At 39.7% G+C, this 20,608-nt stretch overlaps 1 protein-coding gene across 7 annotated transcripts in view; it reads right to left on the reverse strand.

Annotated features, from left to right (window-relative positions):
* Nucleotides 1-20,608, reverse strand: part of LOC141777703 (disks large-associated protein 1-like) — a 125,579-nt gene that overhangs the window by 41,162 nt on the left and 63,809 nt on the right. For all 7 annotated transcript variants that reach the window (XM_074652212.1, XM_074652214.1, XM_074652213.1 and 4 more), the window contains 2 exons: nucleotides 14,321-14,516; nucleotides 9,792-10,074 (listed from right to left, as the gene is read on the reverse strand). In XM_074652212.1, coding sequence (XP_074508313.1) covers nucleotides 9,792-10,074; nucleotides 14,321-14,516 — 479 coding nt within the window. The remainder of the gene's footprint in view (nucleotides 1-9,791; nucleotides 10,075-14,320; nucleotides 14,517-20,608) is intronic.

Genomic DNA, 20,608 nt, shown 5'->3' on the forward strand with positions numbered 1-20,608 from the left:
CTACATTAAGTAGAGTAGTGAGTAGTAGAGAGTAGTTCACTAAATTTAGTCGACTCATTGATATAAATGAGGTGGGCAGACTGTCAGTAAAATACAGTTCAACAGCAGCACAAACTACAGCCTCTCTAAAACATAAAAACTGAACACTCATGAGGGGAGGATTCACTGCAGAGCTGAAGGATTAGACTGCATTAGTTTTAACTTTGTGTATAGTGAGTGTATAAATGTGCATACTGAACTATACAGTAAATACTTGTGGCCTTTTTGTCTTTATGAGAGAGACTGGAAGGACTGGTGTTAACCACATTCAACAAAGGTCAAACATCATACTGAGAGAAAGCACTCCAAAGAAGCTCTTTTAGTATTACATGAAGTCTTGATATCAACATGGAGAATGCTATATGGCTGATGTGAAGTGTGTCCTCAGCAGCTGAATGGAGAACACAGAGAGGGCTGGTGGGAAAGTTGGATCGAAGAGGAAGCACAAAGAGAGGAGGTGATTAACTGGGCTTACACAGCTCATCAGCCTGCTCCGCTGCTTAACTCACGCTGACCTCATTTAAGTTGCATTTTACTATAGAAACCTCTGACTCGGCCTTTCTCACTCCTTCAGTCACGTTGGTATTCAGTATTTCTCTCTCTGTGGAGCACTCTCATCTTTGTGTCTATTTTCTATCCTGTTTTAGTTTTTTATTCTGGTGCTTAAGCGTTCTCTTTCATTCCCTCTATCTGTCTTTCTTCTCTCAGGCTGATCTGATTCATTCTCTCTTTCATCACAAACGTCATTATGCTTCAGCTACAGCGCTCTCCGCTGTCAAGGACAAGGGCTGAGAACTAGAGCAGGAAACCTTTCTTTAAAATGCACGATGAGACGGGCTCCACTGATTCAGCTCTAATGGACCGCTCTGTCACCACACAAGTCAAATTATACAATTTAAAAAGACAATTTCATTCAATTTTGGCCTCAGAAGGAAGCCTTTCAATTTCACCAGCGCTTTCTCCCACCTAATAATTTGATGCCGACTAGTTAGTAATGATAAAGATAAACGTACATTTATTGCATAGATAAAAGCATTCAGTTTTAATTCATCTATCTGATTTTTTCTGCCTTGCATTACAGGGCTTATCCAGGGCTTCAAACATTTTTAAGTGTCCAAGAACAGATAAAAAGACTGGAGAACACGTGATGGGAATGTGTGCCTCTCACGTATACCTGCATTTTCGTTATCAATGCCAATCACAGACGAAACATTAATAGTATAGATTTTATTGAGTTTTATTTTCTATGTTAATTTAATTTTATCTGTGGAATAAAACCGAAGTGTAAAATCAACACGTTGTGGTTTTATACGGGCTTGTGTGCCAGACAGCGGTCGCCAGATCAGCTGAAACCAAAAAAAACTAAATTGTTATTTTCACGCTTTGGTTTATGTACGGATTAAACATATGACAAGTTAATTTGTGAGTTTAGACGAGCTGTGTGGATTTTTATTACCATTGGACAGAGCCTCCTAATGTTTTTTTTGCTAACACTTTATAATAACCATCATTTATAAATGGTAAATTGATCGTTAATTAAAATTGAGTTAATAGTTATTTTTCTGTTAAGAAACCATGACATTACAATTATTCGTGTTTACTAATTATTAGTGATGCTATAATTTATGTTATATTAACAGTTTATTGTTGCAAACATAATCACATTTTATATACTATATTAAGTATTTGTTATTTATTAAGATATTACTTGTAAACCCTTAAGAAATTGTTTGTAAAACATCTATAAACATTACATAGATAGATATTTGTAGCACTTTATTAATGGTTAATCGTTTTTTGAACCTTCTATAAACATTGTTTGGATGACTATTATAAATTTACAACTGATGATTATAATACTGTACCTTGTTAAATGGTTAATAAATACTTAAAAATAAAAAAAAACCATCTATAAACATTATTCAGATAGATGGTTAATACTGTGTCAATAGTTAATAATTGGTTTCTGGTCCAATCTATCTATGTAATGTTTATAGATGTTTTACAAACAATTTATTCAGAGTTAACACATCATTTGGAAATCATTAATGAATACTTAATATAGTATATGAAATGTTATGTGTACAGCACTAAACTGATAATAAATACTTTACTAATGTAATGATAATGTAATTGTTATCTTCTCTTATGAGCTATTCCACAATATATCATTTATAAACTAACTAGAAGTGGACAGAAACAAAATAAAATTCACTTAAACCGTCGTCGTTACTCTTTCCAACAATCACCAAGTGTGCTTTGGTCAAACTCAACTGTAATTTCACAGAGTTTAATGTGAAAAAATGCAGATTCTATGGTTGGCCCCTACCGCCCACTCTCTCTCTGTCTCTCTCTCTGAAGGAAAGAGGCCGGGTCATGCGTCATCAACGCGTCATCAGTTACCCTGTGCATGTGTTATACTCAGAGGTCTTAATGTTCTGGCTGATCGGAATCATTAAAAAAATCGCTGAATCCGGACCATGACCTGGATTGCCACCAAAATCTAATGGATTGTTCATTGTGTCACACTCCACCCCTTCAAAAATTTCATTCAAATCCATCGTAGACTTTTGGAGTAATCCTGCTAACAGACATACCAACCAACAAACAAACAAACCAACAAACCAACAAACCAACAAACCAACAAACCAACAAACCAACAAACCAACAAACCAACAAACCAACGCGGGTGAAAACATAACCTCCTTCCTAGGCCTTCAGCCTTGGCGGAGGTAATTATTTCATACTACACAAACTAATGATAAAATAACAAATTATAACATTACCAATAATTAGTAGACATTATTAATTATCATTTCATTGTTTGTTAACAGTAAAATAACTATTAACTAACTATTATAAATGATGGTTATTATAAAGTGTTACCCTCCGTGCCTTGTGGGTTAGGATTCATGTTTGATCAAATATACCACTGATGATGATGTAGATGAGTCAACAAATAAAAATGCCAAATGAAGCTGTTAACGTCCTGTGGTGATAATAATTCGGTTGCACTGATAGGCCTGAGTGGATAATTCACTTCAGTAGACATCGGACCAACATCTATCAGCACAATCTCCAGTCATGTGGATGTGGAGCTATAACCATTTACTGTACTGTGTGATGCAGGAGAATGTGCGCGTGTGTGCATGAGTGAATAATATATACATACAGTACACACTTGTGCTTATCTGTGTGTGTGTGTGTGTGTGTGTGTGTGTGTGTGTGTGTGTGTGTGTGTGTGTGTGTGTGTGTATGTGTGTGTGTGTGTCCATTTATCCTCTTGGTTAACTCTATAAGAATTCCCAGAGGAGCAGCCAAATGTAGGTCATCTCCAGTTGAGCACTTTGAAAATGAAGACGGCTCTAATACCAAACAGCCGACACCCTGTGGCATCCACTCTGGCATGTTCTCATCTGAATACCACGCATGAAGACAGCCTTTTTTTGGCTTTTACAAGATTATCTCTGTGAGATTTCTGCCTCATTGTTACGGTGCACAGCAGAGTGCAGTTATGCACGTAACTGCAACCCGAAGCGTTTCGTAATTCTTTCTCCTGTTATGTGTGTAACAGCGTGATGCTGTATTGGACTGTGAGTTCTGTGAAATTGCCTCGGAGCACACAGCAGAGCTGTGGCTGATCCAGTGTAGACGCTACGGAGTCAAATAAAAAAAAAAAGGGACGGGCTTTTTGCGCCCAAAGGGATCTCTGCAGTAAGAAGAGTTATCTACTCATGTAATCTACAAAACGGCAGTCCAGATTAAAAAAGAAGACAATAACAAAATGAGGTTTGAACTGATCCCTGTTAAACCAGTGGCCTACATTGTTTCAAAAGGAATGCGGCTGTCTTTTTCCACACATACTGTATATTCAAAACATATCACTGTTCATATCACATTGTTTGGAAAAGCCCCAAAATGAAGATATTTTAACTCAAAAACATTACATTATTGGGGCACATGAGTAAAACATTGAATATAAATATCAAAAGGTGGCAGTAGAAATCAATAAATTGTTTCATTTCCAAATATTCAGATATTTTTTCATTGAACATATACAGTAGAATGTGGCCATAATTGATAAATAAAATATATGCTTTAATTTACTTTTTTTTTAACATGTTCTTTTTAAAATGAATCTGAATTAATGCTGAATTAAATTTGACTCTCTGATGTACTAAGCTTTGAATGAACCGTCTCTGCATTGCTGACTTGTGTGGCTTTTTGTTTTGGGGCTTGGAGCGACTGGTTTTAGCCTTTTAAACTGCCTTCTTTTCTGCTGATCTAAAATGTGGACATGTTTGTCTGCAGAATGAGCAGTTCCACAGATGTTGGTAGCTGCAGGCAATTAGGAGACAGTCGTAAACACCGGAGAATATGTGAGTTCAGTCAGGTTTGATCCGTCCCTCACACGATCAAACCCCGCTTCAACAAAACATCTGGCTGCCACTATCGGCCGTTCTGTATTTCAACTAGTGGAAGTTGGCAACGCTACACACACATTTATGCGGGAAAAAAGCCATCAGCAGTCATTGTGGGCAGCCAGGACCGGGAGAGGCTGCACCAAGCTCTCAGGAAGAGCGGCGGGGTTTGAAGCTGATTTCCGTAGTGGACAAACGGCGGTACTACAACTTCCGTGTCAGTCATGTGATGCCATTGGGTGCCTTATATATGCCTTATATATATATATATATATATAAAAAGGTAGCTAAACACAGGTTCCTGTTAATTTACAATGGACATCTGTGCTGTGATAATTAAACAAACTATCCGTCAACAAGGAGATAAAAGCCTCTTGTCTACAGACCGGTCTCTTGAGAAAGCTCCAGCCAGCTCATAGCGGTCTCTAAGAGTGACTACCCGGCTGGCTGGCAGCGACTCCGGCAGGCGCTAGGTAGCTGTCACAGCATTTTGTGGAGCTTCTAAACTCCAACAATGGTGGAACAAATGTTCGATTCACCATCTAACTTCGTAAAACTGCCGATATTAAAAATGTACACAGTTGATTTCTCGCCTTAAAAACTTGAATTTGAAAAGTGAATTTAGTGATAAAATAGCTACGAAAAAAATTTAAAAAACGAGCCATTTTTGGCTGCTGCTGTTGTTGTAATCGTAGCCCGTTGTGGTCCAGCGCTTTGCATTGTGGGACACAGTAGGTGAGGTAGACTGGTCCGATGCATACTGTAGATTTTTTCCAAATCAGTACGACATCCGGGTATTTTTGGCATACTGTAGATTTTGCTTTTGTTCGCATACTACTACATACTACATACTACATTTTGGCCAAATCACTACGTACTACTGGTATAGTATGCGGTTTCGAATACAGCCAGGGAGTGAGGTTGAGGGACCCCGGGGTGCACTAGCTAGCTAATTGTTGTCTCATTTGTGGTACCCTGGTACCCTGACCCACCAGATGGTTTGTTATACACGAAACCATGAGAAGCCGTCACTGGAAACTGTTTGGAAAAGGGCAGGCACTTTCAAAACATACTTGGCAGGTGATTGGATGAGCCATCTGTCACTCAAACTCTTGCCGAAGCCAGTCGGGAGAAGAGCGAAAACATCTTTACCATCTAGAAAAGCCTTCAGTGCCGTTCTTTGCTCTTCTTTCAATGAAGATATACTCTCCAGTTCTGATAGAACTGATGCTACAGTATCTACGCTAACCTCTTCAGGAGCCGCTATTGTTGTTTAGAACCAACAGTTGCCTCTCTGTGTCGAATAAGACGGGGGCAGCCCTAGATGCAGGTGACAAATGTAACTAACAGTCCATCTCATGAGACTCCACAGAAAATAGTCACACTTGAAAATGGAGGCCAGATAATTGTCAGCTCTATCGAGAGAACCGGGGAGCTGATTCATTTGGCTCGTCATATTATCACACATCTGAATACTATTCCCAGATTAAAGCAGCAGTGTGCTAGTTACTCATTATGATGTAACAGCCCAACGATTATCACACGTGAGGATTAAACTTGAGCTAGGAGAGAGAAAATAGAAAAAGTGAGGACTTCGAAAATAGTGAGAGTCAGGAGTGAAAGTAAAAGAAAGCGAAATGAATTAATATATTTCATCAACTGATTGAAGGTGTCCCATTCGAGACTGGCAGTCTACTCATCGTAGTCTTGCGTGACCAATGAATTCAAGGCTCTTGGGTATTTAACCCATCTGTGCCTGCGACTGAAATTTTAAATTTATTGAAAATGTTCTCTGGGCATGCCTGAGAACAAATCTGAAGAAATTTTCAAAAAACGTTTGGCTGACAAGTGGGTTTTTCTTATTTTAGTCTTTGGGCTCATGGGACTACTGTGTTTTCAAAAATGGTAGAAAATGTACTAGAAAAAGCAGTAACAATGTTTTATTATTTTCAGTACACACATCTGAGGGGCTCCTATCTACATATTCCATATAAATAAAAGTTGAACAGAACTGTTATATGTCATAGCAGGTGAAAACATTCACCTGAGGAGTCATTCTCCATGAGTTTCAATGGGTTTCAATGCACTTTCAGGAAATAAGTCTGTTTGCTACCTTTTTGGAAAAAAAACCCCCAAAAATCCAAACAGTAGTCTCATGTGCCCAAAGACTATAGTATGAAAAGAAAATGTCTGTATCTCAGAAACTACAAGGAGCACAATGAAGTATGTAATATCTATGAACTCATAACTAGTTGAATATCAAATATATGCACACATATACGATACAAAAAAATATTTAATTTGGAAAAACATTTAATAAACACAATTTTAGCGTTTTTCCTCAATTTTCAAAAATCCTGACTTTGACTGTTATTAAATTGTGATTTTTCATGTGTTCTTCTGTTAGATACTTGCCCAAAGTATGTCCATATCAAATTTCAAGACTTACTGGATTTTTCCTTATCATACTAAATTGGGTTAATGCACAAGTTATGCATTGCATGAATCTTGTTAATGTGCTCTAGACATGGCAGCAGTATAAAGAAAGCGTAAAGGGCACAGTAAATGCAGGAGATTCCAGACACAGTGGCTTAGCTGGCCTAGCTGTGGGACAGTTCAGGAGCGGTTCTATTCTGACATCAGAAATTGATGTTTTTTTTTAATGAAAGCCTTGTTGAACTGAGCAACCTTGAGTGGTTCGCAGACCTCACTTTTAAAGACTGGTTTTGCAAATGTATGCACACAGGAAAACATTTGTTGTGACTAGAGCCGTCAAAGTTACGTGATAATAACGCGTTAGGGCAAATTCTTCTTAACGGCACAAATATATTTAACGCATTAAGGCAACTTTTACCTCGTAGCGGGCTCAGTTTTAAAGTTCGTGAAGATAATGGTATCATATGAAACTAGAAAACCTAATGAATCCATTGGTACCAACTATGTCATACTAGCTTGTCATGAAGAAGAAAAATAACGATCCAAACTTAAGCTATATTTTAGCGAGGAAAAACTGTCGTGGCCAGTTTCAAAGGGGTCCCTTGACCTCTGACCTCAAGATATGTGAATGAAAATGGGTTCTATGGGTACCCACGAGTCTCCCCTTTACAGACATGCCCACTTTATGATAATCACATGCAGTTTGGGGCAAGTCATAGTCAAGTCAGCACACTGACTGCTGTTTGCCATGTTATGATTTGAGCATATCTTTTATGCTAAATGCAGTACCTGTGAGGGTTTCTGGACAATATCTGTCATTGTTTTGTGTTGTTAATTGATTTCCAATAATAAATATATACATACACTTGCATAAAGCAGCATATTTGTCCACTCCCATGTTGATATGAGTATTAAATACCTGACAAATCTCCCTTCAAGGTACATTTTGAACAGATAAAAAATGTGTGATTAATTTGCGATTAATCACGATTAACTATGGACAATCATGCACCATTAAATATTTTAATCGATTGACAGCCCTAGTTGTGACGCTTCAACTTTTTTGATATGCAAATCAGTGACAGCAATGTTTCACACTTCCCAACTGAGTGAGAAATGAAATGCCAACATTTGTGCAAAGAAATTTGGAAGTAAGTGACTGCTCATACTGTATCACTGATCACACGCTTTCAAGATTTGGCTGCTATTGAGAAGGACATGAGTCTGTTCTCAAACCCTCTCTTCATTGATGTGGAAGGAGCAGTGTTACTTTAGAAAATGTAATATATTATATATTACTAGTTACTTTAATTTGAAAGTGATACGTTAATTTACAATATTACTGTCAGTGTAGAGTGTTGAGTTACTGCTTACTCTATTTTTGCGTTACTTTCACAAAAATAAACTGCAGATGTACGACTAGGCATTATAAAAAAAGGGCATGTGTCCATGTAGCGTCTTTTTCTGGCAGAAAAGCGCTGGCAGGGTGCTGGGGAGCGCTTCATCCCAGCACTGCTCGTTGGTTACAACCAGAGGTTATCAATCTTTTTTCAGCCAAGGACCCCTTACAAGTTAGAGAATATACCGGGGACCCCCTCATGTGTGTCCCTTGGAATAATTTGATGTAGCCTATTTTTTACACTATCTATATTCTCAGTTATATGAAAGAACGGCGCAAGAGAAATGTATTAGAAAGATGTTAGACTAAACATATCTGCAGATTCTAAGAGTTATAGATTTGTTAGAAAGTAATCTTTGAACTATTATACCAACCCAGTCGTCGCACAAAATGTTAGCATTTTACATTTCTGCAAAACCGTGGGGTACGTTGAATGTCGACGTTTCTGAACCAAAAATGCATTTCATGAATATGTTTCATATCAGCCTCAGGTCACGCTTGCAGAAACGTACAATGCCACGTGGTTGATGCTGTGAAATGATTGGTCAGGTTTAGGCTACAAAACTACTTAGTTAGGTTTAGGCAACAAAACTACTTGGTTAGGTTTAGGCAACAAAACAACTTGGTTAGGTTAACATCATAGTTTGTTTTAAAACAATAACGTAACAACATAATGTAACAACATAAGTACCATAACAAAGAAACTACCATAAATAAACAACAACCGGCCTTAGCAGACTTTCATACATAACATTACGTAACAATTGTAACAAAGTTGCGTAAAACAATGTTGCATGAAACAATGATGCGTAAAACAGCGTTGCTTAAAACAGCGTTGCTTAAAACAGCGTTGCTTAAAAAAGTGTTGCTTAAAACAGCGTTGCTTTAAACAGCGTTGCTTTAAACAACGTTACGTATACGTAAAACAACGTTACATAAAACAATGTTACGTAAAACAACGTTATAATAATAGCGATTATTTTAATCAATATGACAGAGCATGTTGTGTATGTTTGTGTGTGTTTGTGACGTATACTGACCGCTGTGTGCCGACATAAAACCATCATGTGGCAGCTGCACGTGTGTGTGACACGGCAAAAAATCTGATATATGAGACTGCTGAAAACCTTCAACCGGCTGCTGATTGACGTTTCATCTCTAACTGTTAGTTTAGGAAGTGCTTGATTTATGCAGCAGAGTTTTCTTTGCAATTTAAACGCCAATATCGATCATGTTCATTTAATTGTGAGAGGCCAAAATCGTGATTGCGATTAATATTCGATTAATTGTGCAGACCCTACTGTAGATTCAAGTGTACTGGACAGAGTGCTTAAAAATCATTAAGATAGTCTCTAAAGTGTAAAGGCTCACGGCCAAGGACTAAACCTATTTTTCTCCATGTGGACCCTGGTGTGAAAGGCTTGAACACACTTGTGTTAAGAAAAAAAAAAGACACATTCATCCTGAACATCCAGTCATGCCTTCTAGTGGCCTACCCGTGCTGCTCTGGATGGTCCTGACGGTGGTGGAAGATGAGCGTGGTGGGGAGGATGGCAGCAGGAGCAGCGGCCTCCCTCCTTCTCCTTCCTCTTCCCCCGAACAGCCCTGGTCGATCGCCCGCACGTAGCTGTGGCTCCGCATCCGGAAGCACCCCGGCATAGGCAGGGTGTCCATGGTATCCATGCTGTCCATGGCAGCCTCCATGGCCTGGGCCTGCAGCGCATTGTACACCTGCTCGCACACCTGCTCGAGCTGCCCGTTCAACTCCACCTCGCTCAGCTGGAGGAGGAAAGGAGAGGACATCAGAGGAGGAGGAGGCAGAGAGAGAAGAGGGGAGAAACAGAGGGAGCAGTGAGGAGGAAACTTAAAAGACTATACTGTCAATCAAAACCTCATACATTTTAAACAAAAGGCACACTGTTATTAGTCCAAGGTTGAGAGATAGTTTGGGCATACAGGTCAAAAAGGCATTAATGAGAGCTGGCTCTATGGCAACTGCTTGATTCCTTGGTGGGACTTCTATCGGTGGTTCTGGCACTCTTGGTCTGTAAAACCCGTTATGACCACAGGAACATTTCTAGGTATCACTTTGTGTGCACCGCTGGATTGAGGCTATCACTCAGGGGGCTTTCCAGATGTTTCAGTGAGCTCCAGCTGTGGGTGGAGCCTGCTGCCACTGCAGCACAATCTGGGAGGTGCTTGCACTTGTTACAGGGGGCAGAGCTTGATGTCCCATTCAAGTCGGGGCTGGGTTTACATCACTTTTAAGTTTTATGACATAGTCACTAAACATATATAAATATATCCTTAGAGTGTGGGTCGATCAGCCTGTTGTTGATCAGTTCATTGCTATCGATCTGTGGAGCATGACAGCTCGCCATGACCATCTGCTGCTTTGCTATTGCTGTGTGACCAGAATGCCTTTACCCACCAGGTCTGGATCCATAATCTCCTTCTGTTGTTAGTAAAGGCTTGTGATCCTCTCGGAATATTAAACATTTTCCATCCATCTTTTCTGCGGTTGGTGCAGTTTACTGCACAACATCTTCCTCGTCATCTCTCTCGCTTTGGATTTGGCTCTGCTAGACATGCTGTGCTTTCTGTCCCCTAGGTGCGCGCGCTGCTTTGTGATGACGTTTCACAGAAACCCGACTATAAGTCAAGTGACTCACTCAAAAGATTTTCCAAGCTGAATTTGGAATCTTGCTTGTTATCAAAACGCCCGGATAGGTTTGTCTGAGCTCAGCACTCATCCTGAGGACAGCTGTGTTACTCCTAATGATTTACTGTTAAACTTTTCTAACTGATATTTAGAAATTTTGAAATAAATGAGGCTACTGCTGCTGTGCCATCTGCGTGTTAAATTACACACAGCCCCCTCTCTTAAATCAGAAACTGTTGATGAAACACGCCCATCATTCCCGTTGCTGATTGATGACTGCATGTGTTTAATCAACCGCACATTCTACAAGTTGCTGTGGGGAACTCGCTCATCAAACATCAGCATCCACATTTCAACCGGATTCCGCTCATGTGGATGATGTTATTGGTTAAGACTCAATTATATTAAAAAATATATTTTGATGCACTTATCAATCTGCACCAACTATAAAAGAAAAAAAATGGTGAGGCAAACAGAAAGAGGTCAGACTCAAAATAGATAACAGGTGTTTTGTGATTTTGGAGAGGTCTGTGTGCGTGTGCCAACTAAATCCATGAAAATTGCCCTGCGTCTGCTGCGATAAGAGGCAGTCTGAGCAGGTTTTAACACAAACGCAATTTTGTGCCAAAATGAGCACCAGGATTGCGCTGTGCCATCTAATCAGCGTAAACACAACCTCATCTGCCCCTCTGCTCCCAACTCGGTGCAAACATGTTCCTTTGGTATCAGGAAATCACCAAAAAAGGCGCAGACGCAAAAAAGAAATAGTCTATCAGCCGAGGAAAACTGCATGAAACTGGAAAATGGAGCCCTTAGTGCTCTATCACCACCATCCAGCCAGGGGTTTCATCTCAACATCATGTTTCTAACAACATGGTCTTTCAACTACGGTGTCAAATCTATTAGTCTTAGTAGATATATTCTCTCTCCGTCTTTAACACAAACTGGAAGCCTACTGCAACATCCCATTATTAGGATTCTATTTGTAATTTTTATCCCCCTATTTTTTTTTTTATTTTCCAATCACTGAGCTTAATCTTCACAGTGACTTAAATTGAAAACGAATTGAATGGATCTCACTAAGACAAAAGCATATTGCGGCAGGTTGTTTAATTGGGGTTTTATGGTTGGGTCCATGCAGAGAGGAGGATATTAAAACTGTTAATAGAGGCAATTCAGTGTAATGGTAATTAGGGACAGGTTCAGGATGAGTAATACAAGTGGAGGTTCAAGGTAAGGTAAAGATGGGACAAATGAAGGCTTATCGGGCACAGCTTCCCTTCACGTCCTGTAGCGTTGAAGAAAAGCTCAAACAGTTCATTATAGGTAAGGACTGCTGCGGTGGGGTTATTTAGTAAAGTAACGTTTATTCCAAGGTTACCAGGAAAATGGTGCCAACACCAAGTTTTCATATTAATTACCTCAAAACATGATTGAACAATGTTTGCATTTTGATCATGGGCAAGTTGCCATTGTATGAGCCAGGGAATCACCTCTGAGGTGTAAAGGTAGGACCAATAAATCTGCAGAAGCAACCATCAGTGCTGCATGCACTTTCTTCAATAACCTAGCGGCCATGAATTATCCCCTACATAACTAACATAAATATTCAAAGAGCAATAAAATAGAAAAAAATATATATGATGCATTGTCACCTTTTCTGACAGTTCTGTATTTTTCTCATTGCCAGTGAATCCCATAAAAAGACCCAAACCAACAACGTGTTAGTACGTCTCTCAACACTTTCTGACTTCCCTTCCCTGTTGGGACCATTGAAGAATTTCATCTTTATGGCCTTACGGCTCACAAATATATAGTTTCATTTTTTAAAACAAGACTCACACAAATGTTACACAGTGGTCATGTCTATAATGTTAAATCCAGCGGTACATGTCCACCAGGTCCGGCAAGGACATTAGAGGACGCGCTGCTCCACTCGCATCCTATTGTGGAATGCACCTGATTGGTCCCTGGTTTTCTGCTCGCCGTTTCAAACAGGAAACAACATGGTGGGCTGCTCATAAACTTTCAGTTATTCCGTCTAAACAATTCACCAAAATCTACTTCTGAAAACATTTTAAGCAAGAAATAGGCGACGCCGCTGCTGAATCTAGTTTCATTCAATTTTCAACTCTATGCAAATACAGACTCTCTCCAACATTCCCGAAACATTCCCACCATGCACTGGGGCGACTGCTTCTCCTGCTCTCCATAGGAAATGAATGGAAGGCGTTGAGACGCCCTCCGTCACCGAAGCTGGTGGAAATGCGCCGATAGAGGAGCATTCGCGCCGGTGAGTGGAACTGCTGACACGCCCCCCAGAAAACGTATAAAAAGGTCTGTTCTCCGCCTTTTCATTTTGAAAGAACAACGGCAAATGAGGAAACTCCAACACTCGGCCGACCGATCGTGTAACTTCATCGCTCAGTCACTTACTCAGTGACAGACTGATACATTCAGTGTTGGTTTGGGTCTGCACGTGGGAATTATTGACAAAAAGAAAAATATAGAATATCACCAGACACATCCTTTTAGAGAACACTTGCAATGTGATGGATGAATTTGTGGAGTTGGAAACATGACTCTCATCCTCCAGTGTACAAATGCAGGTGGTGCACTCTGCACAGACCTGGGCTCAGATAGTATTTGCAACCATTTTCAAACAATGACGGGTGCACTGTTTTTCAACCAGGACTGTAATGTGTCCTTTCATTTATGGTAGGCATAACCAGCAGCGTAGTGGTGTCTTGAAAGGTGGGTGTACTGTACGGATTAACAGTGAAGGAAGGGACTTTTGATCGTCAAATCTACCCAAGACAGAGCTTCTTCTCAGGACTCAGGACTAAAAGTCCCGGGAACGTTTGGTGGAAACCCAGCTTAAGTGGACCTTGAGTTGGCGTTTAGTCAACAACTATCCTGATTTTTAAGGCAGTAAACAATAACTTCATTAAAGTGTCTTTAGGCCCAAAACAAGCTGCAGGAAACTGCTAAGAATCCTAGAAATGAAGGTATGGTGAACTTGTGTTATGCATAACTATATAGGATGGTAAATATAAGGTCTTTGTTGTAAAACAGTGAACCCGTCTTTTAAAGACAGTGAAAGAAAGAAATACAGCTGGTCATACTGTATATCATGCCCAAGCTCTCAATATGTTGCATGAAGTGATCTTCCAGATGAACAAATCAGACAAAAAAAAAAGAGAAATAACGGCATTAGATGAAAGTCAATGCTTTGTTTTCAATGTGGTACAGACCACTCCCCACATATTCCATCACATCCATCCAAGCCTTATAGTGTATCTATGGTAGAATGATTGGGTGGGGCATCATGTAAATATAAAGGCAGCAGCGTTGGCAACCAACCTGACTGATGGTGCTCATGGCCCTCATGTAGCTTTCATTGCGTGAGCGGTATTGGGGTGAGGACAGCAGCGATTTGGGGTCGAGGAGGGTTTTGGGGTCCAGGGTATCCAGGCTTCTATTGATTGAAACCTCACTCACCGCACGCAGGTAACTGTGGCTCCTGATCTGCAGTTTGGGGGAGTGCTCCGTGGAAATCCTGACAGAGGGATGACAGGGATGTAGAGTTATACACAAGTCAACATTGCATTACTTTAGTTTCAGTCAGAGCAGTGACCAACCATGGTGGTCATTTGTCAACCACAGCAGATTCGGAAGTAGCCAGCATATGTATGTGCAACTCCGTTTTTTTTAGTTGTAGTACAATAGCAACAGTGGTTCATTCAGTTTTCCAATTAGATGGTTTTATCAATACTACCGCGGTGCCCGTTCGGAGCGCATGCCTGTCCGGAATGGGCCGAAGGCTTGGCCCTCAGTAGTGCTGCTTGTAGCGTTGTCGAGAACCGCGGTATGGCTGCTTACACCCGCCATGTAAAGTTGATTGGATCACGGCATTCTATGGTTTGTTATTTCTTTATAGCAGATTGTTGCTATGTATAGGAGACAGTTGCTATGTATAGCAGACCGTTGCTATGGGCGCAGCTCTGATGTCGGACTCTGGCGGATCGTTTATGTGTCAAATTATTGATTTCTTCAGTAAGCAGCCATGTAATAAGCGGGATAATGTACAGCTAGCGGGTCATTGTTCTTTCACAACAATGACCGGCTCGCTGTACATTATCCCTTACTTAAGCTGTTTTTTTTAATCATAGATTGCACCAAGCTGCAAAGCCTCTTTTCCACAAAATGGAAAAGTGTCAATCAAACATATGGTTTAGATGTGGCAGGGTCAAAAATGACAAAACAAAGAATATAAAGTTAGCAAAATTAGATAATGGTTTGAAATACTCTTAACATCACTGAAATCAGGTTTTTGACTCCCAATTGTGAAGACATCAGACTCGCATACAGGCCAGTGGCTAGCACTATGCTAGCCACACCACAGAAATACTGGAGTAGAATTGAGTTGTTTTAAAATGATCTTAGCAGTTCACTCCAAACGCCAGCAATGACTCTGATCACTTCCTCTTGTTTTCCCATCGCTGCATTGTTCAGGTTATATTTCTACGTGCAGTATGACCTCAGAGCTTCTGTGGTTGGTGGAGCCACACTTAGTAAATCTGACATATTAATACATACAGTATGACAGTTGAAAGGATGTAACTCATGAAAGTTCCATAATGTTACATAGAGGTTTTGATGTAAAGGGCCTTTCACACAGAACGCAGCAACGGCACCACTGCGCTCTGAAACCCATTATTTCCAATGGCTTGCATTGTCTATGACAATATCTACCAGGGTCTTTTAAAGGGAAGCTGTTTACCATACGACCAATTTAAGACACGGTAATGCAAAAGCAAAGTAATGTAAAATGTGTGGGATTTAATCATTGTGTCTGCAATTTATGATGAATACATATTTTCTTCTGCTCACATTTAGAACTTCTCCCACACACCGACGTCTGTAATGAGGACTCTGGAGAACATTTTATGGTTATTTCTGAACATACCATTATGCAGGTAGTTTCTATCGCCTTGGTCTCTCGGAGCATCAACAATATGATAACATGTTAAAATTTAGATTTAATAATCTTTCTATTAAAGGGAGCGGAGAGAGACATGTGGATGTATTTAGTCCAGAGTGTACTCTACATGTCTCAACTTCCATTCAAGTCTGTAACACAGTCACAGAAATGTTGTTGTCAAGATTTATGGTTTCTTTTCTTTTTGTCCATACATGCCCATGTTCCTGCTGCTTTCAACCTGTGTTCTTTGATTTGGTTATCTGTGCTTTTAGTATACACATATATACAGTATAATAGACATAACTAGTATTATGTGTATATTATTTTATGACAAAATAAATATCAAACTAAGACAAACCATGAAATTATTGGAACTACAATGCATTTTTGCACCAATAACTTTCTTTAATGAATTAATGTAATAATAAATATAATATAAATAATCCCATTTTTTTTTTCAACCAACTGATCAAAACAATACAACTTTAAATATCAATAACCAAAAAGCATTAAGAATTTCATCCTTTCTTACATTACAATTTCACATTCAGTAGTTACTGTTCTATATAAAAAAAAACAATATCAAACTAATCCTATAATAGTATCCGAGCCAACGACCCACAAATGTAATATTGTTATTCTTCTTATTCACACTACACTACTAATCACACGCTCTAAAACTGTTCTCAGTATAGTCTCTGTACTCAATATAGAATTATTGTTAATAACGATATTATTATAATCATTATTATCATTATTACACAAAGAAAACGTGCTAGTTGGCCGTCGGCTGTCGTCTTTGCGGTGTGTTCGAGTGCAACTTTTTGGCCAAGACACAGCTAGTTCTCACGCTAGTTCTTCGATGTCGGCTTGGTGTGTCTGGACCTTTAATCCTGTCATGTCACCCAATGTATTAAGTTCTGGTGGTCACAGTGACCTTTGACCACCGAAATCTAATTAGTTCATCTTTGAGTCAAAGTGGATGTTTGTACACAATTTGAAGAAATTCTCTCCAAGCGTTCCTGAGATATCACATTCACGAGAACGGTATGGATGGATGGAAAACCTATGGCTGTCAGCTATCGTTGGCAAAGAGGATGGCTAAAGCGCCGGCTGCACTTGGTTGGTCCACAAAGACAAAATAGATGGGACGCACAATCAATGAGAGTGACATTTAAACTGAAACACGGCAAAAACCATAGGACCCAGGGCTGAGATCAGTCCACTTCTTTTCAAAACAACCCTCTCCTGCTGAAACTTTTTGAGCTGTAACAGAACTGACTGAGCTCAATGTGAAAGGAACCACTGTTAGCTAGGTTTTAGCAGGAGTCCACCTATAGTGTGCTATATGTGTGCTGATTCTAAGACAGTCCATACATGAACAGCGAGACGTGACACAGTAAGAGGAGAGGAAAGGGAAAGCAGAGCGGCCGTCCCTCGACTACTCTCTGTAATTACTCCCACTATTTAGAGAGCTGTGAAAGCTTAATTAGGGAAAGGTGATATTTCTGGCTTCCTGCTATAGATCAGACTGAAGAGGCAGACTGTACTGCATCAGGGATAAGGTTTTACATTGCTTCATCAGAATTTGATCTAAACATTTGGATTTAAAACTTGGATTGGGTTTAGAGCCGAATACACTATGTACTAATGTACTAACGCACTAATGGACATCAAATAAATCATAGTTGCAGGTTTAAAATTTAAATTCTGCCAAATAAAGTAGATTTTACCACGAACAATTTAAAAATACAAGTCACTAAATGTCAAAAATGAGGCATTACACTGGGTGTATATTGGTGTGTAGAGCTGTGTATTTGATACGATACGATACATATCATGATACAGGGGTTACGATTCAATATATTGCGATATATTGCACCTTTTAAATTCAAATTTTAGGAAAACTGTTGTATAAAGAACACACCACCGTATGCAAAACAAAAAAGTTGACTTTTCTTATGCAAACAGAACAGTAGGATCTGGTCTCTGTAACATCCATCATAGCTCTACTTTTTGCGCAATTGTCTCAGTCTGCCACCGATCTTTGCATTTAAACTATTACTTAAAATCAATACAGTGTTTTTGAGAATCAATACGGTATCACAAAACATAATATCACCATTCTCAAGTGTATCTAAATGTTCTTACTGGTTCTTACTCATTGGTTTGTGTATTAACATACTAAATCCATCAGATTAAAAGTCAATTTGAAGAATTCTTCAGTGCGGAAAATCATATCAATCTAATATTCATATTAATCAAGTTCATTCTCTAATATTTGGGGATTTTGATTTTGATATTTTGAAGAGTACTGTAAGAATTTGATGAAGAAGTTGATTGTGTAAAAAAAAATATGCAAATGGAGCAAACTGTAATATGTAAAACAATCTGACGATAGAGCAAGGAATCTCTGTTTGTCTGTGTGTCTGTGTGTCCAACCGCACATCTGATCTACTTCACACTTGGTGGGTTTATTGCTGGGGACCCAAGGACGTGCTGTGTTGAAGTTGGTGCAATTTGGACACGCGACACATTCAATATTAATAAACTTTAAAATAAACAAGTGATACCGCTCTGTGCAGGAGCGGGGGCGGGGCTTCAGTGCAGTGTGGACTGAAGCAAGCAGCAATAACGGGGTCGAGCGACCGACCTATTCTGAACAGAGGCATTCGCCCACGCCCATGCCCTGAATGTGGACTACACTAGTATTTTAAATACACAGTACATTGCAGAGGTAAATGAAAAAAAAGAGTAATAAAAACTGATCCATATGTATAATGAGCAGCTAGCTTTGAGCCCACCTCTGGTTCTTTCTGATATGAGTTCAGGTTCTTCCCACACAATGAGCCCCATCTGTTTCTCTATTAGATAATCAGACTAATGTAAAGGCAAACACCACGTCCTGCTGCAGGCTGATTGGAACGTGGCTTCAGTGACAAACACGCCAAATGTGCTGTGCATCATAATAACACTTGAATAAGGATCACAGCATTAAATTCATTCATTCATGAAATTAGGCTACAACAGTACAGCCCGGTCACGCGAAAAAACGTGTGAATGACACGATAATGCGCAAGGCAAAAACATGTAATAAGAAGAACGCCGTTCTTGCTTTAGGTGTGCCATTTTCACGCCATGTAGTCTGTTCTGACTGCAAGGTAAATGCATCCGCATGAATATGCTACGCTCAGAGCTAGTGACGTAAAATAAAAAGAGAGAGAGACTGCATCTGGTGGGAGGGAGGGGAGGTGGACGTGTCCAACAAACACAGGACTGTCACCCAGGAGACCGGTGATGCCGGTGTCCATCACCGGTTTTGTTTTGTTTGTAAGTTGATGCTACACTGTTTCTGTACGTATTTTACTTAGTTTACATAGTTATTTTAAACACAACCTTAATGTTGTTCCTAAACCTAATGAAGTGGTTTGTTTCCCCCTGCTGGTAGGCTACTGCACCTTCATACAGGCGTGGAATATTCACACCTCGGCGAGGCAAAATGTGACACAGACACACTATCCTCTGGTGGACAGGCGGGTCTATTACACGCTTTGGTGTGATATCGGGTTGGATAGTAACTTCATGAGTAGCTTATGTTTCCTGACTCATTGCACCTAATGCTGTGTATAGTTCACTTTTAAATATATGATTCTCAGTATATCCAACTCAGTCTCACGGCAGTTCGTGAAATAACGCTCAACACGGCTTTCAACTATTTCTTGTGCGTTTTCCTACAAATGTCCAGCAACGCGTGATGCAATTTCTGCTCCAGTCTGTGGGCTAACATAATAAATGCTGTAACTTAAGTACGGAAGTTACGTAACAAATAAATCAACGTTTACTTCTGGTTTCACACGAGACGCACAGCGGTCTTCTGGGTAAAAGTCCTGTGTTTTATGACCCACATACCCACTTCGACCTCCTCCCTATGTGGCGTAGGCTCGCTATACTTCCCGGTTCACAATTACGTGGATTACATATGAATTGATTTTGTGCTGACCATCGCGAAAAAATGTGTTTATGTACACAAATTAATACATTCAATTTCGTGACTGTTTCACAAACCGCTGTGCGACTGGGCTGTTAAAACATGATCACTGCGAAGCCTTGTGAACTCCATGTTCAACCACAACAATGGTTTCTTCTTCTGGAGTTTCTAGTCCTTTGTCACTATGCTTTTAATTGCAGATATCCACTTATCTCTGTGATGAGTGTAAAGAGGGAGATGATTAAATTGACCTCACACACAGTACTTCCTTTGTATGTCTGTTTGTTAACAGTCATGTTAACCTGATGTGAACCTCAGCACTCAATATTAAAGTGTTTACATGCCAGCAGGAAAGAGAATAACATGTTTTTGTCTGCCAGTACTGTATGGTGGCTGTTAGAGGCTGTGACGTCAACTGCAGGACCTCAATGTGCTCTGTGCCTTTTAAGAAAAGTCTGCTCGTAATATTTCAGAACCAAAATGGCCTTGGATTGGCGATAAAATCAAACAGAAATGCAGGGAAGAAAAGAAAATGCTAATAGCTTTGTCCTTTTAAAATGTAGCCTAAAATCAAATTTGAGTAAAAGAACAAAATAATAGGTCTGCCCAAGCCTTATTTCAATACAAGATTCAGATCTGAGATTCATGCTAAATATAGAATGTTAGGGGGGGAAAGAAT

This window comes from Sebastes fasciatus, chromosome 11 (assembly GCF_043250625.1).
Source record: "Sebastes fasciatus isolate fSebFas1 chromosome 11, fSebFas1.pri, whole genome shotgun sequence".
Classification (NCBI taxonomy): domain Eukaryota; kingdom Metazoa; phylum Chordata; class Actinopteri; order Perciformes; family Sebastidae; genus Sebastes; species Sebastes fasciatus.